The sequence below is a fragment of the Octopus sinensis genome, linkage group LG3 (genome assembly GCF_006345805.1).
Source record: "Octopus sinensis linkage group LG3, ASM634580v1, whole genome shotgun sequence".
Taxonomy (NCBI): domain Eukaryota; kingdom Metazoa; phylum Mollusca; class Cephalopoda; order Octopoda; family Octopodidae; genus Octopus; species Octopus sinensis.
Window position 1 is genome coordinate 69671045 of NC_042999.1, and position 22500 is coordinate 69693544.

The 22500-nt window shown below is 39.5% G+C and overlaps 1 protein-coding gene across 5 annotated transcripts in view; it reads left to right on the plus strand.

Moving 5' to 3' along the window:
• LOC115209295 (cytosolic carboxypeptidase 1) overlaps positions 1 to 22500 on the plus strand; it is a 93801-nt gene that overhangs the window by 26988 nt on the left and 44313 nt on the right. For 4 of the 5 annotated variants that reach the window (XM_036501068.1, XM_036501069.1, XM_036501072.1 and 1 more), the window contains 7 exons: positions 4632 to 4786; positions 10536 to 10603; positions 14354 to 14420; positions 15266 to 15412; positions 17032 to 17163; positions 20225 to 20356; positions 21088 to 21234. In XM_036501068.1, coding sequence (XP_036356961.1) covers positions 4632 to 4786; positions 10536 to 10603; positions 14354 to 14420; positions 15266 to 15412; positions 17032 to 17163; positions 20225 to 20356; positions 21088 to 21234 — 848 coding nt within the window. The remainder of the gene's footprint in view (positions 1 to 4631; positions 4787 to 10535; positions 10604 to 14353; positions 14421 to 15265; positions 15413 to 17031; positions 17164 to 20224; positions 20357 to 21087; positions 21235 to 22500) is intronic. The other variant, XM_036501071.1, reaches the window with a different exon arrangement.

The following is a 22500-nucleotide window of genomic DNA, read 5'->3' on the forward strand; positions in this document are numbered from 1 at the left end:
TCCTTATAGCTGTGCAGGATCACTGACTCAGGGCTAAACAATAGTAGCTTGCTAAATCTCCCACAAGTTACACTTCCAGTATTAAAAAATGGTAAGTCATCCCAAATATATACAATGGAATGGCTGAAGCTTCTTTGATTGTACAAGTCTACAACAGTGATTCTCAATCATTGTTTTTTTCATCTGTGGACCCCGTTTGAATGTTATTTTACTAGGGTGGACACTAAGAGCTATTCAGAGTTTTAAAATAAGCCTATTAGATCTTTATAATTAAATATTATTAGGCGTGGCTGTGTGGTAAGAAGCTTGCTTCCCAACCACATGGTTCCGGGAAAGACTCTTCTACTATAGCCTCAGGTTGACCAAAGCCTTTTGAGTGGATTTGGTGGAGAGAAACTGAAAGAAAAAGGTATAAAGATACATAGTCTTTCCAAGCCACGCAGTGAACTACATAGTTTGCCTCTCCCAATTCTATGCTCGATTCTAGTGAAACCCATATTGTATGGCCGCCACCTTCTTGAAAAGGAAAGTCCTGGAGACTAGAGGAATGGTAAACATTATTTAATAAAACATCAGATTAGATTGTGTGAAATAAGAAAACCAAATATTTCAGAACCAAATTTAAATATGAACAGCCAAATGACTAAATGTCCTAAAGGCTCGGATGCCATAGAAATGTAACTACGCAAAGTTAAAATTCTAGATGTCAAGTATACGGCCAGCAACTCTTCTCTATAGAAATCAATTCTATGATAGCTAATAACCTCACTGCTGGCGTGTATAATTCATAAAGTGTCAAATTACAGCATTTCAATGAAATTAATTTGACGTACACGGGAAAACGTTACATATGGAATCTAACCCCCAGAACAAAAAAAAAGTGTAGATGCACTAATACTGGTCAAAGATTCGGCAACAACAGTAAAAAAACAGATCGGCATACTAAGACTGTCACTCCGCTGCCAAAACTGTGAATATTCTTTAAATGACTAAGTACGCAATTTACATAATATAAGCGGGACATGACTCCAAGCTCCAATTTCGCCGAGGTACGCTCCCCTCCCCCCTCCACTTAACAGAACTGTAAATTGCAATGCAAAATCATACAATAGAATGCAGACATATAAAAGAAATTGAACTCATGTAGAAGTGACTGTGTGGTAAGTAGCTTGCTTATCAACCAGTCACTCCTACGTGACTGGTTGATAACCATATAATCCGGGTTCAGTCCCACTGCATAGCACCTTGGGCAAGTGTCTTCTACTGTAGCCTCGGGCTGACCAAAGCCTTGTGAGTGAATTTGGTAGACGGAAACTGAAAGAAGCCCGTTGTATATATATATATATATATATATATGTGTGTGTGTGTGTGTGTATATTTCTGTGTCTGTATATGTTCCTCCAACATTGCTTGACAACCGATGCTGGTGTGTTTACGTCCCTGTAACTTAGTGGTTTAGCAAAAGAGACCGATAGAATAAGAACTAGGCTTACAAAGAATAAGTCCTGGGGTCGATTTGCTTGACTAAAGGCAGTGCTCCAGCATGGCCACAGTCAAATGATTGGAACAAGTAAAAGAGAGTTACCAAAATTCAGTAGCTGGCCTTAATTTTAAAAATACTAAGCCAAAGAATTGGTGTATGAAAGTTACAGACAGCTTCCTTTTTATTTTAAAACCAATACAAACTAATATTTTAAAAAACGTAATATTAGCGAGATATTTTTCTTTTATTCGAACAGAATCTAAAAATTGAGTGTTGAGTTTGCTGTTGTAAGGAAGCAACTTTGGGACACATTTCCAGCCAAATGCTACTGACATATTAGACAGATTGGTCTTATAAGTGAGGCCAAGATACAAAAAGACTCAATTGACACAAGCAAAGTTCATAGTCACTAAAACAATGTGCTAGTATCAATTCTTTATTCCTTTTACAACAGATGTTCACATTTTAAAAAGTCTCTCATTCACCCCACCCACCCAAGGTGGTCTGAAGCATTCAGACTGAAAAGATAGAATTAGAAATAGACAGTTCAAGATTAAAGTTTTTAACAAGGCTCCTCCTCCTCTCCTTCCTCCTCATCCAAACCGCCTTCATCAGCAGTAGCAAGTTTAGGCGCAATGGCCCAATGGTTAGGGCAGCGAACTCGCGGTTTCGATTCCCAGACCGGGCGTTGTGTGTGTTTATTGAGCGAAAACACCTAAAGCCCCACGAGGCTCCGGCAGGGGATGGTGGTGACCCCTGTTGTACTCTTTCACCCCAACTTTCTCTCACTCTTTCTTTCTGTTTCTTCTCCCCAACTTCCTACGCAACTGCTGAGCCTGGATGCGCATTCATCCATCTGTCAATGCTCTCAGTGTTGGGGGTTGACCTGCTTTGTCTTCTGCGAGTCTTACGAATAGCAAAGGACCATGTTTCGGACTTCCCTCACTACAGAAGACTGCTTCGCTCAACATCAACATCATCAACATCAGCAGTAGCATCCTGATATTGTTGGTACTCTGATATCAAGTATATATATATATGTGTGTGGGTGTGTGTGTGTGTATATCTGTGTTTGTTTGTCACTCCTGCCCACCATCGCTCGACAACCTATGTTGGTGTGTTTGCATCCCCATAACTTAGTGGTTTGGCAAAAGAGAATGATAGAATGAGTACTAGGCTTACAGCAAATAAGTCATGGGGTCAATTTGTTTGACTAAAAGGTGGTGCTCTAGCATGGCTGCAGTCAAATGACTCAAACAAATAAAATAATAAAAAAAATTGTCAAAACATTTTATATATTGCAGAAGAATAACTAATTTATTGCAAATAAATCTTCACAACAAAATCTAATATGGACCCCTAAGGGTTCACTTAAAATTAGGGGTTTCAGGGTATAAGAGCAAAGTTTTAGAGTCTACTCTTTTTACTCTCTCTTTTACTCTTTTACTTGTTTCAGTCATTTGACTGTGGCCATGCTGGAGCACCACCTTTAATCGAGCTAATTGACCCCAGGACTTATTCTTTGGAAGCCTAGTACTTATTCTATTGGTCCCTTTTGCTGAACCGCTAAGTTCAGGGACATAAACACACCATCATTGGTTATCAAGCAATCTTGGGGGACAAACAAAGACACACAAACATATACACACAAATACAGATATACATAAATATATACGACGTGCTTCTTTCAGTTTCCGTCTACCAAATCCACTCACAAGGCTTTGGTCAACCCGAGGCTATAGTAGAAGACACTTGCCCAAGGTGCCATGCAGTGGGAAGGAACCCGGAACCATGTGGTTGGTAAGCAAGCTTCTTACCACACAGCCACATTGCAAAACGAGAAATAATTTTCCACCTAAGTTCGTTATTTGTTTGTAATTATTTTACTTTGAGTACTTTCTAATGTAAAGGCATGACCTTCACAACATCCATTCCTCTCTCTCCTCTTGAAATGAATAGAACTGATGACACTTTCAGTGTATTCCACTGACCTCAGATAATTACCTTGTTGATTAATATAGATACCGGTGTTATGCAAATGGCATGTAAAAGCACCCATTGCACTCTCGGAGTGGTTGGCGTTAGGAAGGGCATCCAGCTGTAGAAAGCCATGCCAAATCAGACTGGAGTCTGGTGCAGCCTTCCAACTTAACAACCCTGGTCAAACTGTCCAACCCATACCAAAGAGAGAGAGAGAGAAAGTTTGATTGATCTTAATCATCTTTCCAATTGTGGAGTAACATTCTGATAATTAATTTGAAAATTTTTCGAGTGTTGGACCCTGTGGAGGCAATGACCAAGATCTTTGGCATTATGTTGTGCTTGAGATGAAGACCCATCAAGCCTAGCAGTTGTGGCATAATACTGGTGTCGCACAAATTGGCACCCGTGCCAGTAGCATGCAAGCGCACCCTGGTGTCACACAAACGACGCCCATGGCGGTAGCACGTAAAAGCACCCATTACACTCTCAGAGTGGTTGGCGATAGGAAGGGCATCCAGTTGTAGAAAGCCATGCCAAATCAGACTGGAGTCTGGTGCAGCCTTCCAACTTAACAACCCTGGTCAAACTGTCCAACCCATACCAGCATGGACAACAGGCATTAAATGGTGATGATGAAATTAAGATGTTGGTCTTGCAGAATCCTTAGCAAGCTGGGCAAAATGCTTAGTGATTTCTTGTTCATCCTTGCGTTCTGAGTTCAAATTCCACCAAGGTTGACTTTGCCTTTCATCCTCTTAGGGTTGATGAAATAAGTACCAGTTGTGTACTGGGGTCAATGTAGTTGATTTACCTGCTCCCCTGAACTTGTCGGCTTTATGCCAAAATTTGAAACCAATATTAATTATTGAAATTAAGTTTCCATTATCTCATTGCAACAGGAATTTAAATTAATTGACATTTTTGACTCAATACATTATGTTAGCACTCACTTAACTATTGTGTTTCATTCAGATGGTGACCCTAAGTTGTTGTCCTCTTGTCATATAAGTTTAGATACAGATGAAGATGACAATAACACTGATATGGTGGTGTGGCGGCCTGCCTTCTTACCTACCTACCTTTATCCCTTCCTCCCTCCCCTATTTATCCTTCTCTTTCTTTCCTTTTTTTCTAATTCTTTTTATTTTTATCTTTTACTCTTTAGATCTCGAAGTAATCAGTTTTTGCAAACAATTGAGAGAATCTGCAGCAGACCATCATACATGTGTGGTGGATCGAGACGAGATGCAGCAGAGGATCTACTGCAGTTACGGTTTGCGACTGGAAAGATCCATCTAATAATTACATCAAGCAAATTTGGTAAAAATCCTTTGGATTACACCTATCATCATCATCATCATTTTCATTATCATCATCATCTTCATCATCATTTAACTTTCATATTCCATGCTGGCATGAATTGGAGAGTTTGACTGGATCCAATCAGTCTGAAAGACATGTCATGCTTCAGTGTCTGCTTTGGAATAGTTTCTATGGCTGAATGCCTCTCCTTACGTCAAACACTTCACAATGTGTACTGGGTGCTTTTTCTGTGACACTAGTCCTAGTGAGGCCATCCTGCAGCTTTCAAGACTATGGAACCCTAATGAGTTGGCTTTACACAAAGAGTTGAATGGTTAGGGTTGAATGGAAGAAGTGATTAAAGAAGTTTGATTAAATGGAGCCACCTGAAACAGTTATTATCATCATCATTGTTTAATGTCCGTTTTCCATGCTAGCATGGGTTGGACGGTTTTGACTGAGGGTTGGCAACCAGATGGCTGCACCAGGCTCCAGTCTTGATCTGGCAGAGTTTCTACAGCTGGATGCCCTTCCTAATGCCAACCACTCCGAGAGTGTAGTGGGTGCTTTTTACGTGCCACCTGCACGGGGGCCAGTCAGGCGATACTGGCAATGACCTCGCTCGAATCTTTTTACACATGCCACCAACACAGGTGCCAGTGAAGCGACGTTGGTAACGATCACGCTCGAATGGTGCCCTTTTATGTGCCACGGGTACGGAAGCCAGTTGGCTGCTCTGGCAACGATCCCTCCATTAATACCTGACATCCTCTTACTTATTTGATTTATACATACATACATATGTCCATCCATCCATCCATCCATCCATCCATCCATCACAGCTGCATCCTCGTTACACGAGAAAAGCCATTGCCAAGAAGACTTACTGAAATGATTCATGGTTGTTGCCATGTGATGCCCTTATATGACTTTTAAGCCCGACCAAGCCTTTACACCATTTTATTACATACTAGACAACTGTGCTGGCTGGCAGGAGAAACAGGTGCCACCATATGCACTCTCTTAATATGTCTTTTTAGACCTCCAACTGAGAGGCACACCCTTCCACATTTTGACATACATTCTTTTATGAATTTTAATAGCCACATCATTGTTTATCATGGGTCGATTTCTATGAGATTTTGATGGCTCACCAGACCTGCATGACTCAAACACCTCCACCAACAAACTACACACATAAAAAGCAACATACATACATACATACATCCCCATTCTCCTCATCGTTTACCGTCCGCTTTCCATGCTGACATGGATTGGATGGTTTGACAGGAGCTGGCCAGGCAGAAGACTGCACCAGACTTCTGTGTCTGTTTTGGCAGGGTTTCTACAGCTGGATGCCCTTCCTAACACCAGCCACTTTACAGAGTGAGCTGAGTGCTTTTTACATGGCACAAGCACAAGAGGTCAGTTTTGCCTGCCCTTTCCGCTGTCTGACCTTTGAGTTTCATAAGCTTCTTAATCTCACGTGTCTTCACCATTTCAAATTCTTTCATGTACAACTTTTCTAGATCTTGTTGGGTTCTCTTTCAGTCGTCATCTCTGGTTATTTTCCTAAGTAATGAAGACAACTTCTCTTTGATTTCGTTATTTAGTTGATGTTTTTTCTAATGGTTGTCATGGATCCTCTCACAGACGAGGGCATGTCCTGCCCTTTCTGCTCAGTTTTGGTTTGACTTTTACAGCTGGATGCCCTTCCAAATGCCAACCACTTTACAGTGTTGATTGGATGCTTTTTACATGGCATCAGCATGGGTAGGGTCACCAAGTAACTTGTGAGACAAAGATCCTTTGAGAGGGGAGGAGGTATTAGCAGAAGGGATCCTGTGTCAGACGATGAATGGTTAGAATGTGTGTGTGTGTGTGTGTGTGTGTGTGTGTGTGTGAAATTAAATATTAAAGTATTTTCCTTCTTTTGTTTAAAAGTACTTTTTTCTGAAACAACCATCAATGTGCTTCGTCAGTGATTGATGGATTGCCTGATTGCAGTATAGAGAAAACCAACATGTCTGTCACTGGAGGATAAATGAATCTAAAGCAATAGAGTCACGTTTGTTGTTTGTGCTGATGACAAAAAAGAAATTTGAAAGTTCTGTTATCAAATACCAGGAGAGGGGGGATACCCAGAAGTAGTTGAAAGCTTCTGTTATCTAGGTGATCAAGTTAGCACTGGAATAAGAATAGGCTGGGGAAAGTTTGGAGAGCTTCTGCCTTTGTTGGCAACAAAGGGCCTCTCCCTCAGAATGAAAGGTAGACTGTATGCTGCCTGAGTGTGAACAGCCATGAGCTGTAACTGCAGAGGACATGTGAAGACTTGAAAGAAATGAAGCCAGTATGCTTTGCTGGATGTGCAATGTCAGTGTGCTTGTACGACAGAGCGTAAATGTCTTCAGAGAAAAACTGGGCATAATAGGCATTAGATGTGGTGTGCAAGAAAGATGAATGTTCTGGTATGGCCATGTGATGCTTATGGACGAGGACAGCTCTATAAAGAAGTGCTGATCTCTTACTGTGGAGGGAACCTGTGGAAGAGGTAGACCCAGGGATGAAGTGATGAAGCATGATCTTTGAATGTTGGGCCTCATAGGAGCAACGACAAGAGACCAAGACCTTTAGCGATATGCTGTGCTTGAGAAGATGCCTCAAGTGAGGTGAAATTGTAGTCGTGGCCATTGCCAATGTCATGTGAATGGCACCTGTGAAATCATATTTGTGGCCGTTGCTGGTAGCAGGATCTTTGAATGTCAGACCTTATGGAGGTGAAGACAAGTGACCGAGACCTTTGGAGAGGTGCTGTACTTAAGAAGACTTGCCAAGCCAAGTGAAATCGCCACAGAGACAACTGTTGCCAGTGCCATGTAAATAGCACCTGTGAAATCATAGTTGAGGCCATTACCAGCGTCATGTAAATGACACATATGTCAGTGGCATGTGAAAAGCACATATTACTCTCTGGAAGTGGTTGGCTTTAGGAAGGGCATCCAGCCAGAGAAACCAAGCCAAATCAGACAGGAACCTGGTGCAGCTCTCCAGCTCAGCAGTTCCAGTCAAACCACCTAATCCATGCCAGTATGGAAAGTTTTATATATATATACTAGCTGAAGGTGACACACTCTATGCGTGGGTAAGAGTGTGGTTGTTACTTTCTGTTGCTTCCTTTCAGCACGTAAAAAGCACCATCCGAACGTGGCCAATTGCAGCGCCGCCTTGACTGGCTTCTGTGCCGGTGGCATGTAAAAAGCACCAACTGATCGTGGCCGCTCCAGCCCCCCTGGCACCTGTGCTGGCGGCACGAAAAAAGCACCCACTACACTCACAGAGTGGTTGGCGTTAGGAAGGGCATCCACCTGTAGAAACACTGCCAGATCAGACTGGAGCCTGGTGCAGCCTCCTGGCTTCCCAGACCCCGGTCAAACCGTCCAACCCGTGCTAGCACGGACAACAGACGTTAAACGATGATGATGATGATTCTCCCTCTTTGTTTCTCTCTCCTTTCTCTCTCACTTCCCCACTCTCTTACTCTTCCTTTCTCTCGGACTCTCCCTCGCTTTCTCTTACTCTCTATCTTTATCTATCTCTCTCCCATTTATTAACAACAAAAGATCTTGAGTAAGTTGAGAAATAAAATATTTAGAAAGATCAATCATAAATATCAGGCAGTAACAATGGAAAAATCTGCTTCAAGGCAGACAGCAAAACACTAACATTTAAAAGGGACAGACGAACTTGCGAGCTGAATAAAAATAATAAAATATTGGAAACCAAAGTTTGAAGGGATAGAATGTGAGGATAGTAGAGTCACCATGGCCGGCATTTCTTAATGACGGACAGCAACGTTTTGACAGTTTAACGGCTGGCGTAAAATTTTGAACTTGATGTAAAAGAAATCCCTAAACACCAAGTTTTGAAGTGATTCTTTCTCATGACAATAGACTCACCATGGTAAGCATTCAAAACTTCTTCATCATGGACGGCAACACATTGACGATTAAAAGGCTGGCGCAAATTTTTTAGCTTGATGTAGCAGAGAATTCCTAAACACCTGCTCCTTTAAATTTTAATCCCCTTCCAGCCCCATTTAGACCCTTTTCACATTTTGGTTAATATAACCCAATTTCATTTGGGTCTACTGGGGCCACATATGAGGAATTTTGTCCTAGAGGTCACACCTTTCATTTGAGGGAAAAAAATAGTTGTCATGCAAACTTGCGAGCACTTTTAACATAGGTCTGCATATTTTCAGCTCAACCGACCACATAATGCACACATTATATATATATATATGTATATATGTGTGTGTGTGTGTGTTTGAGTCTCTCTCATACGTGAGCGTTGATGCTGAATTCGACTGGTAAGCAGGTAACCTTGTCTTTGTTGAAATAGTTGTGAGCTGCTGGAGTTATTTCTCTGACGGGTAATAGGAATTTCCATATCCTCCGAGGAAATTAACTGTTGACCCAGACAATTAGAATTAATTTTAATCAAAGCATTAATTTAAGAAAAAATAATAAAGTAGTAAAAAATGAAAATTTAGCACAAAAAATTTGCAGGGTTCTAAATAAATGTTAAAATGTAATAGATACGAAAAACCTACGTTATCACCAGAACACGAACGCTGGTTGGTGTGTTCTGTTTGTATTTGCTCCATCGGCGTGTTGACAGGCAGACAATAGAATACGATGGCGGTGGCGATGATAATTCTCTCTATGAATGCAGACAGATACATAAAAGAAGGCCATTTGAGGAAGTGAAAGTAATGGGAATGTATGAAATAGAGTGAGTGAAAAAGTGCTGGGAAGAGAGGAAATAGCGAGAGTGAGTTGAGGAAGACAGATACATTAAAGAACCGGAGTGGACTTGTCAAAGTGGGGTTTTGGCCCTAGCAACGACACCTTTTAAGACGGGCATCGTCACCTCATTTTACATGTCCCTGTAAATTTTGGAGTCAATCGGACAGGATGTAGTGGCCTTGAAAGCGATCCAAGCAGTAAAAACGCATTTCAGTTTTATATATAGAGATAAAACTTTACTCTTTTACTCGTTTCAGTCATTTGACTTCAGCCATGCTGGAGCACCACCTTTAGTTGAGCAAATCGACCCCATGATTTGCCTAGTACTTATTCTATTGGTCCCTTTTGCCGAACCGCTAAGTTACGGGGATGTAAACACACCAGCATCAGTTGTCAAGTGATGTTGGGGGACAAACACAAATACACACACGCATATATGTATACATATACATATATACGACGGGTTTCTTTTCAGTTTTGTCTACTAAAATCCACTCACAAGGCTTTGGTTGGCCCGAGGCTATAGTAGAAGACACTTGCCCAAGGTGTTACGCAGTGGGACTGAACCCAGAACCATGTGGTTGGTAAGCAAGCTGCTTACCAAACAGCCACTCCTGTGCTTTGACAATAATATTTTCAAAAACATGTAGTTTGGTATAGAAATTATTTTCAAAAAAACTAATTCAATATGTAATTTTTTACACATACACGACATCACATCATCATAAATTAATGTCCATTTTCCATGCTGTCATGGGTTGAACAGTTTAACAGTATCTGGCAAGCTTCAGTATCAGCATTGCTGTAATTTCTCCAGCTAAATGCCCTTCCTAAAGCTAATTTCTTTACAGTGTGTTTTGGGTGCATTTTTGGGGGTTAAATAATTTCTTTGAAATATTTCAGCTGAAAATATTAATCTCATTCTTCATTTCCCATTTTTCTCTTTTCTCCTTGCCTAGATGCTGCATCCAAAGAGTCCTTCATTCGACAGAATGGTCTGCCTATTTTAATAATGGCGCTGCGTGTAGTAAGTGGATTGTTTCTTGCATCTTTTGATCAAACTATCATCTCTCTCTCTCTAAAGGGAACTACCATGTTGCTGTTGTTGTTGTTGTTGTTGTTGTTGCTTATCTCCTCATCAGATCTGATGCAGTTGGCTTCTCATCAAAAACTTTGCAGCCATGACCATCTCATCATTTTTTCACCTTGAGCCCTAAACCACGGTTTCCTTGGTATATAAGTGACTGAGATCCCAACATTCCCCCCTGGATGGGATACTGGTCCATTGCAGGGTCTGAGACTAGCAATTTTGAGGGGAGGGGTAAAGTCAAGTGCATCAAACCCTAGCACTTGACTAGGACTTTATTTTTTTTAATTATCAAAGGATGAAAGACAAAAGTTGACCTCTGTAGGATTTGAACTCAGGATATAAAGAACTGGAAGATACAGTTAAGCATTTAGTCTGATGAGCTAACAATTCTACCAGCTTGCTGCTTTCATATCATAGCATATCTTGGACTACATAATCTGTAAGCTGTCCTCTATATTTCATAAGAAGCTAGGCATTATTTAACCCTTTTGTAACCAACCCAGCTGAAACCAGCTCTGGCTCTGAGTACAAATGTCTTGTTTTCATAAGTTTTGAATTAAAATCTTCCACCAAACCTTAGTCACAATTTATGTTCCTAACACTAGCTTAATGATAACTAAGTTATTTTGCTAAATTCTTTGTGATATTTAAAGTCATTGAAAGAAACACAGAGCATCTCAACAGAAATATGGTATCAAAAGGGTTAAAATATATAATACAGAAATAATACTTAACCCTTTTGAATGATAACTAAGTTATTTTACTAAATTCTTTGTTATATTTAAAGTAATAATTGAAAGAAATACAGAGCATCTCAAAATAAATACAGTAATGAAAGAGTTAATGGAAATTTGGTCGATATTGCTAGCAGGTTCTGCATCTGCATAGAGCAGTGATTCTCAACCCCTTTTTTCCCTATGGACCCCTTTGGTTTCTATTCTTCTCAAATGGCCCCCATAACCATTTGATGTTTAAAAGATCCCCTTACATTTTTATAATCAGATATTAGGAATTGTATAAAAAATTGTTACAATATTTTGTACGTAGAAGTATCACCAGTTTATTGCAGATAAATTTTAACAGCAAAATCTTATATGGACCCTCAAAGGGTTATACAGCCCACCAAGTATCATAGGGGTCCTGGTTGATAACCAGTGGTATAGAGGCTTCTATGTTGGCTCTGTGTTGTGGTTTAACCTGTTGGATGTTACAGTTAAGCCCTTCTTTGTACATTCCCTCCCATCTTTGAAACAGTGTCTGTCCTAACCCATAGTATTTGATGGCCTTTGTCACCTGTTATACAAAAACTGTATTTGCAATTGGGAAGTTTCTCTCCAAGTGACAGACTTGGGCAATGTTTTCTTTGCTTTTTTTATGGATGACTAGGAGTCAATCATGCATGCAAGTTTTGTTTCTCTGCTCCAGTGATTCTGTCCAAGGGAAAGAGAAAAGACAAGGGCTGATATTACTGTCAGAACACAAATACTCAGAACAGATTCCATAAAGCATTCCATCCAGTGCTCTTAAACTGTGATTCTCAACTGGGGTTCATATGGCTTTTAGGGGTTCTTATGGCCCTTGAGGGTCCATATAAGATTTTGCTGTTAAAATTTATGTACAATTCCCAATATTTAATTATAGAAATGTAATTGGAACTTTTTAAACATCAAATGGCTCTGGGGGTCCAACCAAGTAAGACAGGAGTTAAAGGGGTCCATAGGTAAAGAATGATTGAGAACCATTGTTCTAAGAGGTTGACCAATCCACTGGTGTGGACTGCTGCTTTCTTTATTGGTCCTGAAAGGATGAAAGGCAAAGATGATCTTAGTAAGATTTGAACTCATAATGTAGAGAGTCTGAACAAAATACCACAAGGCATTCAGTCTGACACTAATGAATCTGCTAATTCACTACCCTGGGGAATCATACAAGAACTGTCTCTCTTTCTGTCTCTGTCTATTTGTGTGTGTGTGTGTGTGTGTGCATGTCTGTCTGTCTGCCTCTCTCTCTCTCTCTCACTCATATTCTTGTTTTACAAGCGTCCGCAATCATGGAGCTCCATACCGAAATCTGAAGACTGATGATTTTATTTGGCAGAAGATTCTGCAATGCTTTTCAGTAGCCTTCTGTCAGTCTATTTACAGTTTACTTTGTTAGATTTCTTCTCTCCTAAGCTTACCCTTCAAATGCAGAGGGGTCTGTTTAACCCTTAGACATGGGGACTGCTTCATATAACATCAGGGCATGTCCGCAGTCCAGTAAACCTGTGTAACACACAGCTGGTGGTCAGCCCTACCCCCAAGTATATGGTGGTGAATATACGTTGGTGAATAGGAAGAAGAAGATGAAAGAAGACGTGGACTCACTGCCAAAGGGTCCACTAAAGAAAAGAAAGGAGAGTAAACAGGACGCACAACACGAGATACCAACAACATCAAAGGAAGCCAATGCAGGAAAACCAGTGGGACTACAGAAACAAATATATAAAAAAGAGCCCAAACAGAAATGGCATATGGTAACATTTGCGAAAAGGACAGAGAAGAAAATCACAAAAATGAAATCAGTAACGAGGGTGAAACTAACGACGGAATACTATACAGAAAGCACCAAAGCAATTGTTGTTGATGACGAGAGATGTGAAAATCTGCAAGAACCATTCGGAAATAAGATAGACCAAACGGGGAAATATGCGTTGAGTTTGATGACTCGCCACCAGTAGTAGAGTCCGATGACCTGTTGCCGTACATAAAATGGTAAAAATAAGCAAAAAGCAAGTAAATATTTAAAAATTTTAAATGTCTGCAAAAAGAGATAAAAAAAGGAAAAAAAGAGAATTGGTTATAAATGTTAAACGAAAAATAAAAATGATACTGACTGCGAGTGGGGAGAAGGCAAGCCATTTCATCTTCATTGTTATAATCCATCCTTTATTCGTTCATTCTGTGTTTCTTGTCTCCACTGAGGTGTTTTGTCTGTCCTTGTGCTGTCCCCTCTGTGTTATGGCCTGCTTGCCGAATAAAGGAAATACAGCCTTCCCCCAAGTCCTATATACTTTAGCTATAGCACCATCTTCTACTGGGACCCTTGATGGGTTCTGCCATCCAAGGCAAAGATAGATATCTGACTAGTTGTGACTAAAGATTAACTCCATACTTCCTGAAACTTCTGAACTCCCAAGTTTAAGTCTCACCTCCAGATGCAATTTAATGTTAAGTATTCTTGACAGATCTCTAGTTTGAGGATAGCTCCCTTCCTTCCTCACACCTATCTTGGAGGCCCTTTAAATGGTTAAGAGCACTGCCTTCCTTTGCTGACAGAAATATAAAAGGAGAGAGAGAGGGAGGTTTTTTTGTTTTCAACAAAAGTCAAGAACACTATCTAACGTTGTCTGTTCATTTGCAGGTACCAGAGATGTCTTGTTCCTAACACGACTAAACAGAGTCCTCACCTCCCCCACCTCCTTGCTTCTCCATCTTTGTAGGATAAAGTGTACTGTATCTGTGTTATAAAGTGTTATTTGCTTAATAAAATCTATCATACTTATATACTAAAATCTTATCAGATCTACCGTGTAGTAAGATCTCTTTGTCTTCATAATTTTGAACTTTTTTTATAACCTTATTTATAACAATGATGTTTAGTTATTTATGATCACACATTGCAAAAAATATTTCTGATTTTCTTTAGGCACCAAGTGAAAAACAGATTGTTGATAACATCATAAGCACTTTGCTGGAACTTCTCCATAAATCTTGTAAGTTCAGACAACACAACACTTCATAATTGTTGCTAGTTTTATATCCTCTATTTCCCATTGTCCCAACCAACTTGCAAAAATGTGTGTGTGTATGTGTGTGAAAGAGAAAGACGTATAAATGAAAAAAAATCATACATATCTTCCACCAGTCCCTGATTACTACATTATTGATCTTGAGCCCCACTCAATCTCTGTCCTTGCCACACGCAACTGCTGAACTCATTAAAAGATTTGAGTGAAAAGGAGACAAATTTTGAAAAATGGATGTCTAAAAACTGGGTGTTTCTAAAATCCATCAAACAGGTTCAGTTCTGCTGTATGGCGTCTTGAGTAAGCTGACCAATGCCTTGTGAGTGAAATTGGTAATAGGAAACAGTACAAAACCGATCATCATCATCTGCCTTCCAAAGTGGCATGGGTTGGATGATTCAACGTGATCTAACATCCATTTTTCCATGCTCTCATGGGTTGGTCAGAGTCTGTTGAGACAAATTGTCTACAGCCAGATACTTTTCCTGTTGCCAACCCTCATGTTTCCAAGTATATCATCATCATCATCTTTCAATGTCTATTTTTCTTGATGTGGTTTGGATGGTTTGACAGGAACTGGAGAGTTGCACCAAGTTCCATTGTGGGTTTTGGCATGTATTTTACAGCTGGATGCCCTTCCTAAAACCAGCCACTTTACAGAGGGCACAGGGTGCTAGTGTTTTTATACACACACACACACACACACACAAGGGCACAGACACATTTTTCAAATACTAGCTTGGCTGTTGTACATCTTTCAAAGAATTCTGTGACTTAAAGAATTGAAAATTATTTCTGTCTTTATTCTTCAGCTAATAGTAAATATCTCGCAATATTGGTCAACTGTGATGCCTGTAGTATACTTCTACAAATTCTAATGTCTGAATATAAAGAATCTTTACCAAGAGAATGCTTAATGATGCAACTGCATCAGTTGTTAGCAAAGATTGGTACAAAAGGTAAGAATTTAACTTTTTGTTTGGTTTTCGTTGGTCAGTGGAGACAGTTGGTGCCCTCCACTTCTAATGTCCATTTTTTTATTTTTTTATTTCATATTCATATAACAGTTGTCCCTATTGTTGGATCAGTGGTCAGCTGGTTTCAGTACTTATTACAGACTCATCAGAGGTCAGTTATTTGCTGACCATACAGAGATAATTAGCTTTCGGTTATTTATTATTAATGGAGAGTGCAAGTAAAGGGGGATAAGTAAAGCAACGGACTGCTGAATTAAAGTGTACCGACAGTTCGAAAAAAAAAAGCAGTGAATTCAGCACAAGTGCCATTTGTATGACATCGGGGTGCATTTACCAGCACAGGTGCCATTTGTGTGACACCGGGGTGCATTTACATGCCAATGGCATGGGTGCCAGTTTGTGTGACACCAGTATCAGCTATGACTGCGATTTTGCTCAGTTTGATGGGTCTTCTTCTCAAGCACAACATAATGTTTTGATCATTGCCTCTGTGAGGCCCAACACTAGGTTATTTGAAATGTAGCTATAGAAATATTGTAGGATGCTGGGTATATCATGACAAGTTAGTGTGAATATAATGACACCATTATCGAGGCAATGCTTGGACACATTGTCAGTGCTATGTCTTGGAGTCATTTGATATTTTGGGTCCTGAGAACCCTCATTCAGGTGACTTGACCTACATTGATCCATGGTAAGCCTGTGTCTAAATGGCATACTACTGAGACACCTCAACACTACCACCACCATTCACTTCGTTTCAGTCAGAGCCATCTCAATGCTTTCTCAGCAGCCCCTATGTTGATCTTGAGGGTTCTTCTTTGGCTCCTGAAATGCCTGGAGTTCCATGGCCTTACTCAAAGTACGATCTGCAAACCCTTGACTGCTAACTCCCACTATTAAACACTGTGTCCTGCATCCATTCTTACAGCAGTCCTCCACCAACTCCTCATACATGGTTCTCTTTACCACTTGATCATCCTCCATCCTTTCCTCCCAGGGCACAGTTGACTTCAGAAGGACTAGATGCTTTGTTAGCAAGGTCCAGGTGATGTGCCTTGGAAAGTTTAGCTTTTTTTGCCAGATCTATTTTCATCACCATGTACCATTGTGTGGAAAATAATCCCTCAGAGTTGCTCCTGGACCTTTACACCAACCTCTCTCCTTCGACTGGTTGTAATGCTGGTATTTTTGCAGTCACTGGTCCCCTTGCTGATTGCCTCAGAAATGGTGTTGAGGGCATATCTATGTCTCCAGCAATAGTTTGATCACTTGGAGTAGCTGCTTAAGATGTGCATGAGGGTGTGTGATTTAGAACATGAAGGGGCTTCTGCTAAATCCCATGTAAACAGGTGAGATAGGCTGAAGAAGACATCATGGACCCCTAGTGACAGTAATATTGTAGTGTGTTGAAAATGTAACTATAAAAATATTGTAGGATGCTGGAGGGACACTGGGTATGCAGTGCCAAGGTATGGGATTATATATGGATTATAGAGACAGGAATATCTTAGTGAAGTGGTAATGAGTTGAGCATTTTATTGTGATTTTGTTAATCCAGAAAATGTCACAAAATTAAATTTGTATGTTTTTTCTTTTAGATCCGAAATTCCCTGTAAAAGGAAGACTATCCCAGGCCCTCGTAATTACTTTGAATCTTATAAAAACTAACACAACACATTACAAGAATTTGCTACCATTGTTACGGGTGCTCAAAATGTATTCTTCAAATAGTAAGCATTTTTCTTCATTATCTTTTGTTAAATTTATTTAACTAGGTGTGGCGCATGGATAAGAAGCTTGGTTCCCAACCAAACGGTTTCAAGTTCAGTGCCACTGCACAGCACCTCAGTACTCAGGACAAGTGTTTTCTATGATAGCCTCAGGTTGACCAAAGCCTTCTGAGTGGATTTGGTAGACAGAAACTAAAAGAAGCCTTTTGTGTATATATATATATATATATATATATATATATATATATATATATATATATATCCATCCATCCATTATATATATATATATATATATATATATATATACACACATACACACACACAACATGCTTCTTTTATATGTGTGTGTCTGTGTACTGTTGTCTTGCCATCACATGATGGTTGTAAACTGAACATCAGTGTTGTACATTCATTTTCCCTTGTAAAACATGTCTGGCCATGGAAAATATTACTTTGCTTGGAAACAGGTGAAGGTTGGTGACAGGAAGGGCATCCGGCTGCAGAAAATCTGCCTCAATGAATTCCATCTCCCCCATGCAAACATGGAAAAGTGGACATTAAATGATGATGATGATGAATGGATGTAAGGGAGACTCAGCAGAGTAAGTGACTCTGGTGTTGGCCATTTTAGTTACTGGAGCCTAACACATCATATTTGTATCACCACTTCTATCCTGTACTTCCTGGAAGAGATACATAGCTGTTAACAGTCCATTCTATTTTCATGTGAAATTGTTACCATAAAAACCTTGCTCAAACTGACCTCACCTGTGCCTGTGCCACGTAAAAAGCACTAAGTCCACTCTGTTGAGTGGTTGGTGTTAGGAAGGGCATCCAGCTGTAAAAATCCTGCCAAAACAGTTACAGAAGTCTGGCGCAGGCTTCTTTCTGCCTGGCTAGCTCTTGTCAAACATTCCACCCATGCCAGTATGGAAGGCGGATGTTAAATAATGATGATGATGAAGTGGTGCAGTCTGCTACTAAGAACAACAACACAACTGTATCATTAGACACTGGTTTGTTAACTTGCAATTTCAAGATCAAATCCAACCTTAAGTAATGAGAAAACTGTTGGATTTCAATCTTGTGTATCTTCTGTATGAATTTTACAAAAAAAAAAAGAAAAACAAAATCTTGAATGATGTCCCTAAAATCCAGCAAGTTAGGGGTCATTGTAATGGAGAGAAGTTTTGGCACAGCCATTTTGGTATTATTCATTTGATGCTGGCTTGTTTGACATCAAATATCTTAATACTTCTCTCCTCCACTTCTCTCTCTCTCTCTCTCTCTCTCTCCACCTTTCTTCCTCTCTTCTGTCTGCCTGTCTGTCTGTCTGTCTGTCTGTCTCTCTCTCTCTCTCTCTCTCTCTCTCTCTCTCCATGTGTATAAGCATGTTGAGCCTATTTCTCTTTATGTGTATGAAGAGAGAGAAAGTGTGTATGTCAGTCATGTTCAACTACTAAATTGTATTCTCCCCCACTCTCTCTACTTCTGTTCTTCTGTGTGCTTGTGTATGTTGCTAGAACAGGCTGAAAATCCAATCAGCTGTGCCAAATTATCAGCATCCAAACAGCTGCATCCAATAATTTCATTCCAATCCAATCCAATCAAATCAAATGTCCATGTATTTTGGTAAATCCATAACATTTTAGGGAATTTAAAGATTAATTTGATTAATAATGAAGCAGAAAGGAAGAGATAGGCACGTGTCCTGCAATGCCAGAACCAGAGGTGTGAAGTGTTCTTATACTTACTTGTATTTGTGGTGTAATTCACCTCTGGCCAATGGGTTGAAATTTCAGTAGGAATACAAGTTCCAATGTGGTCCCCAGTCACATACAATCACACTTCAGGATAGTGTGATGCATAGCAGTTCATCTTGTCTATTGTTGACCATTGCTGAGGATTCACTGACCTAGTCACTGCTGGTTATCAAAGCAGACGTAACCTGGTTCTAGAGATATGCTTTAACAAAAGCTAAGGGGTGCCTCACTCCCAGTGGTCTTCCAACACACTGGACACCAATCTGGAAATTCTGAGAGCGTGTGCTATGTGAAGTGTTCAGGTTTGCAAAACAATGTGTGAGACAGAACCACACGTGTCGTTGGTGAGAAGTGTATTTGGAATGATGAAGTGATGTTCATCATTAATATGGAAGACAAGAAAGTGGTGTGAAAGTGCTATTATGAGAAGCTGCTGAAGGTGGAATATGCATGGAATAAAGAGGGGCTGCCACATGCTGACCTTACAAAGAGAGACCAGGATTTCAAGTTGACAACAGCAGCACGGTGGGTAAAGTGATCAATGAGGTAAAGAGAGGGGAAGCTGCAAGAATTGTTGTTGTGGAGATGCTCCAAAATATTTGGTGAGTTAGGATACATGATCACCGCCTGGGTAGTTAAGATATGCTCACAAGGCATTGGTCAGCCTGGGGCTATAACATAAGATACTTGCCCAAGGTGCCATGCAGTGAGACTGACATCAAAACCACATGATTGGGAAACAAGATTCTTAGCCACACAGCCATATCTAGGAGATTTATATTTATACATCTTTATGCCTTGTGCTCCCTTTAAAAACTTCAACCCAACATCATTTAGGGAAATTGTTTTTTTTCTTAAATTTTTTTAATTGTTTTTCTTTCCCTCTTTATATTCAAAATATTATCATTATCAGCCTAGCAGCTTTCTTTCCAATGCCCCGTAAATGTTTCTTATCAATTATTCATATGCCCAGCCAATCTGTCAGCTGGTGTGAAGTTGGTGCATCCACCCAACACAATATCTCTCTGCCACATAGGATTTAAACCCTGGAACATGATGAAGTTTTTGAACCCATCAGAACCTGTTAAACCAGTCAATCCAAGCCAGCATGGAACATGGATGTTAAATGATGAGGATGTATATACTGGAAGTATTAAACAACCTAAATGTATTGAAATATGCATGCTTTTATATCTGAGAATTGTGTTGTTGCAGGTTTCCACTTTCTGCATGCTTGGATGTCTACATCCATATACCATACATATATATACTCATCTAGAATTACATTTTTGTTGCAGATATAAATGCCTCATATTTAGTCAAGAATGCCTGTATTCAATTGATGACTAGAATTGTCACCAACTGCTGTAAAAACCACAGCGCTATCATAAAACATGCTCTGGAAATTCTCTGCAATCTAACCAAAACCAGTAAGAATTTTTGTATTTAAAAAATATTCCTTGTTCATTTCTATTAACATAACTGTTGCATACCACTTTGGCACTGAATTCCAACACTACAGCATTAATTCACAAGAAATGGTTGAAGCGATGACAACTTACATCTTATCATTATGTTTATCTAACCATTATAAGCCATCATATTTTACAATCTTGGCATTATAAACATCAAACCATGCATTCATGTCCATCTACTTCCATTTTGTTCCATGACTAATTTTCCCCCCATTTTCCTAAATCCTTACCCGTTGCTGCTACCAGATAAGTGGTGCAGGAACTGTTTGAAACTTTCCCCCAGAATCTTGTATCACACTAAAAACAAAAATACCTATTTCTTTACTACCCACAAGGGGCTAAACACAGAGGGGACAAACAAGGACAGACAAACGGATTAAGTTGATTATATCAACCCCAGTGTGTAACTGGTACTTACTTAATCGACCCTGAGAGGATGAAAGGCAAAGTTGACCTCAGCAGAATTTGAACTCAGAACGTAACGGCAGACGAAATATCGCAAAGCATTTCGCCCGACGTGCTAACGTTTCTACCAGCTCGCCGCCTTCACACTAGAAACAAAAACCCCATTAAATAGAACAACAATAACAACACTGTTTGGAATTTTTATTATTTGCTGTTTATTAATTTTGTTTTCCTTCATTAAAAAAAGTTGGAGCTAATTGGTACTAATTATCTGTTGCTAGAGAAACATGCAGTACGTGCTGTAAACTTTGATAATATTCCTACATTCCTCACCATGCACTGTGAATGGCACCCCAATAATTCCAAGCACAAATATGTCACTGAACGAAGACTGATTCTCACATTCCTGAAAAATCTTACCAACACCAGTAAGTGGAAATCTTTATTTCAGCAATTTTAGCATTTGCAGGCAGAACAACAACAACAACACTGACCTATTACAAGTGTGTGTGTGTGTGTGTATTTGTGTATACACACACATACATATATACATACATACATACATACACACATACATAAATATATGTATGATGGTGCATGGCTTGGTGGTTAAGGTATTGCACTCTCTGTTGCTAGATCACAGGTTCGATTACTGGGCTGAGCAGCACATTGTGTTCTTGAGCAAAAAAACACTTTATTTCATGTTGCTCCAGTTCACTCAACTGTAAATGGTAACCCCTGTGAAAGAACAGCCTTCTGATTGGAAGGAATATTGGCCACCCCACTTAGCCAGTGGAGCAGCAACATTCAAAAGCTAAAACAGTGAGAAACACTATATGACCAGCGATGTATAACAACATAGTCTAATAATTTGACTGATACTGTGATATACATACATACAAAGATATATATATATATATTATATGTATGTATTTTTTTTTGCAAGATTCTTGATGTGAAACCATGTTGAAACAGATAATGTTATATTTGGGGATGGTCATGTTCTGGCAATTAAACTCACACGCACTATTTATTTACACTTTAGCCTTATTATTATTATTATTATTAGTATAATTATTATTATTATTATTAGTAGTAGTAGTAGTAGGAGTAGCAGTTTATTTGTCAGATATATAGGTACACAAGACCCACATACACATACCAAACACATAGACACACATACGCATGCATGTACACACACACACACATACCAAACACACACACAGATATGGACGCAAAAGCATTTCCTGATAGGGGTACATACCACAGAAAGATGAAATGGAATCTTGGGATGAGACAAGACCAGAGAGAAGAGGCGACATGGAGAGGAGAACAGAACATCATTGAAGAAAGAACTCTAATAAATAAACTAATAATAATAATTATAAAGTGAAGGTCAAATAAACAGTGCATGTGGTTATTGGCAAAATGAACGTCCCCAGATATAAAAATATATATATACACAGAATGTTCAAAAAGTCTCTCTGCAGTAAGTATTTTATTGCAAAATAAATATTTATTAGATGGTAAAAGACTACAAAAGAATATATTAGACTTTACAAGACTTAAAAAAACTTTATAAGAGGTGTTGAAAGTGTCATCCTTCATTTTCAATGCATAAAATTTAATTTCTTTTTTACTACCGTGTGAGCACTTCCTTGGCTGATTTCCGTTTCCTGTGACAATTTGCATAA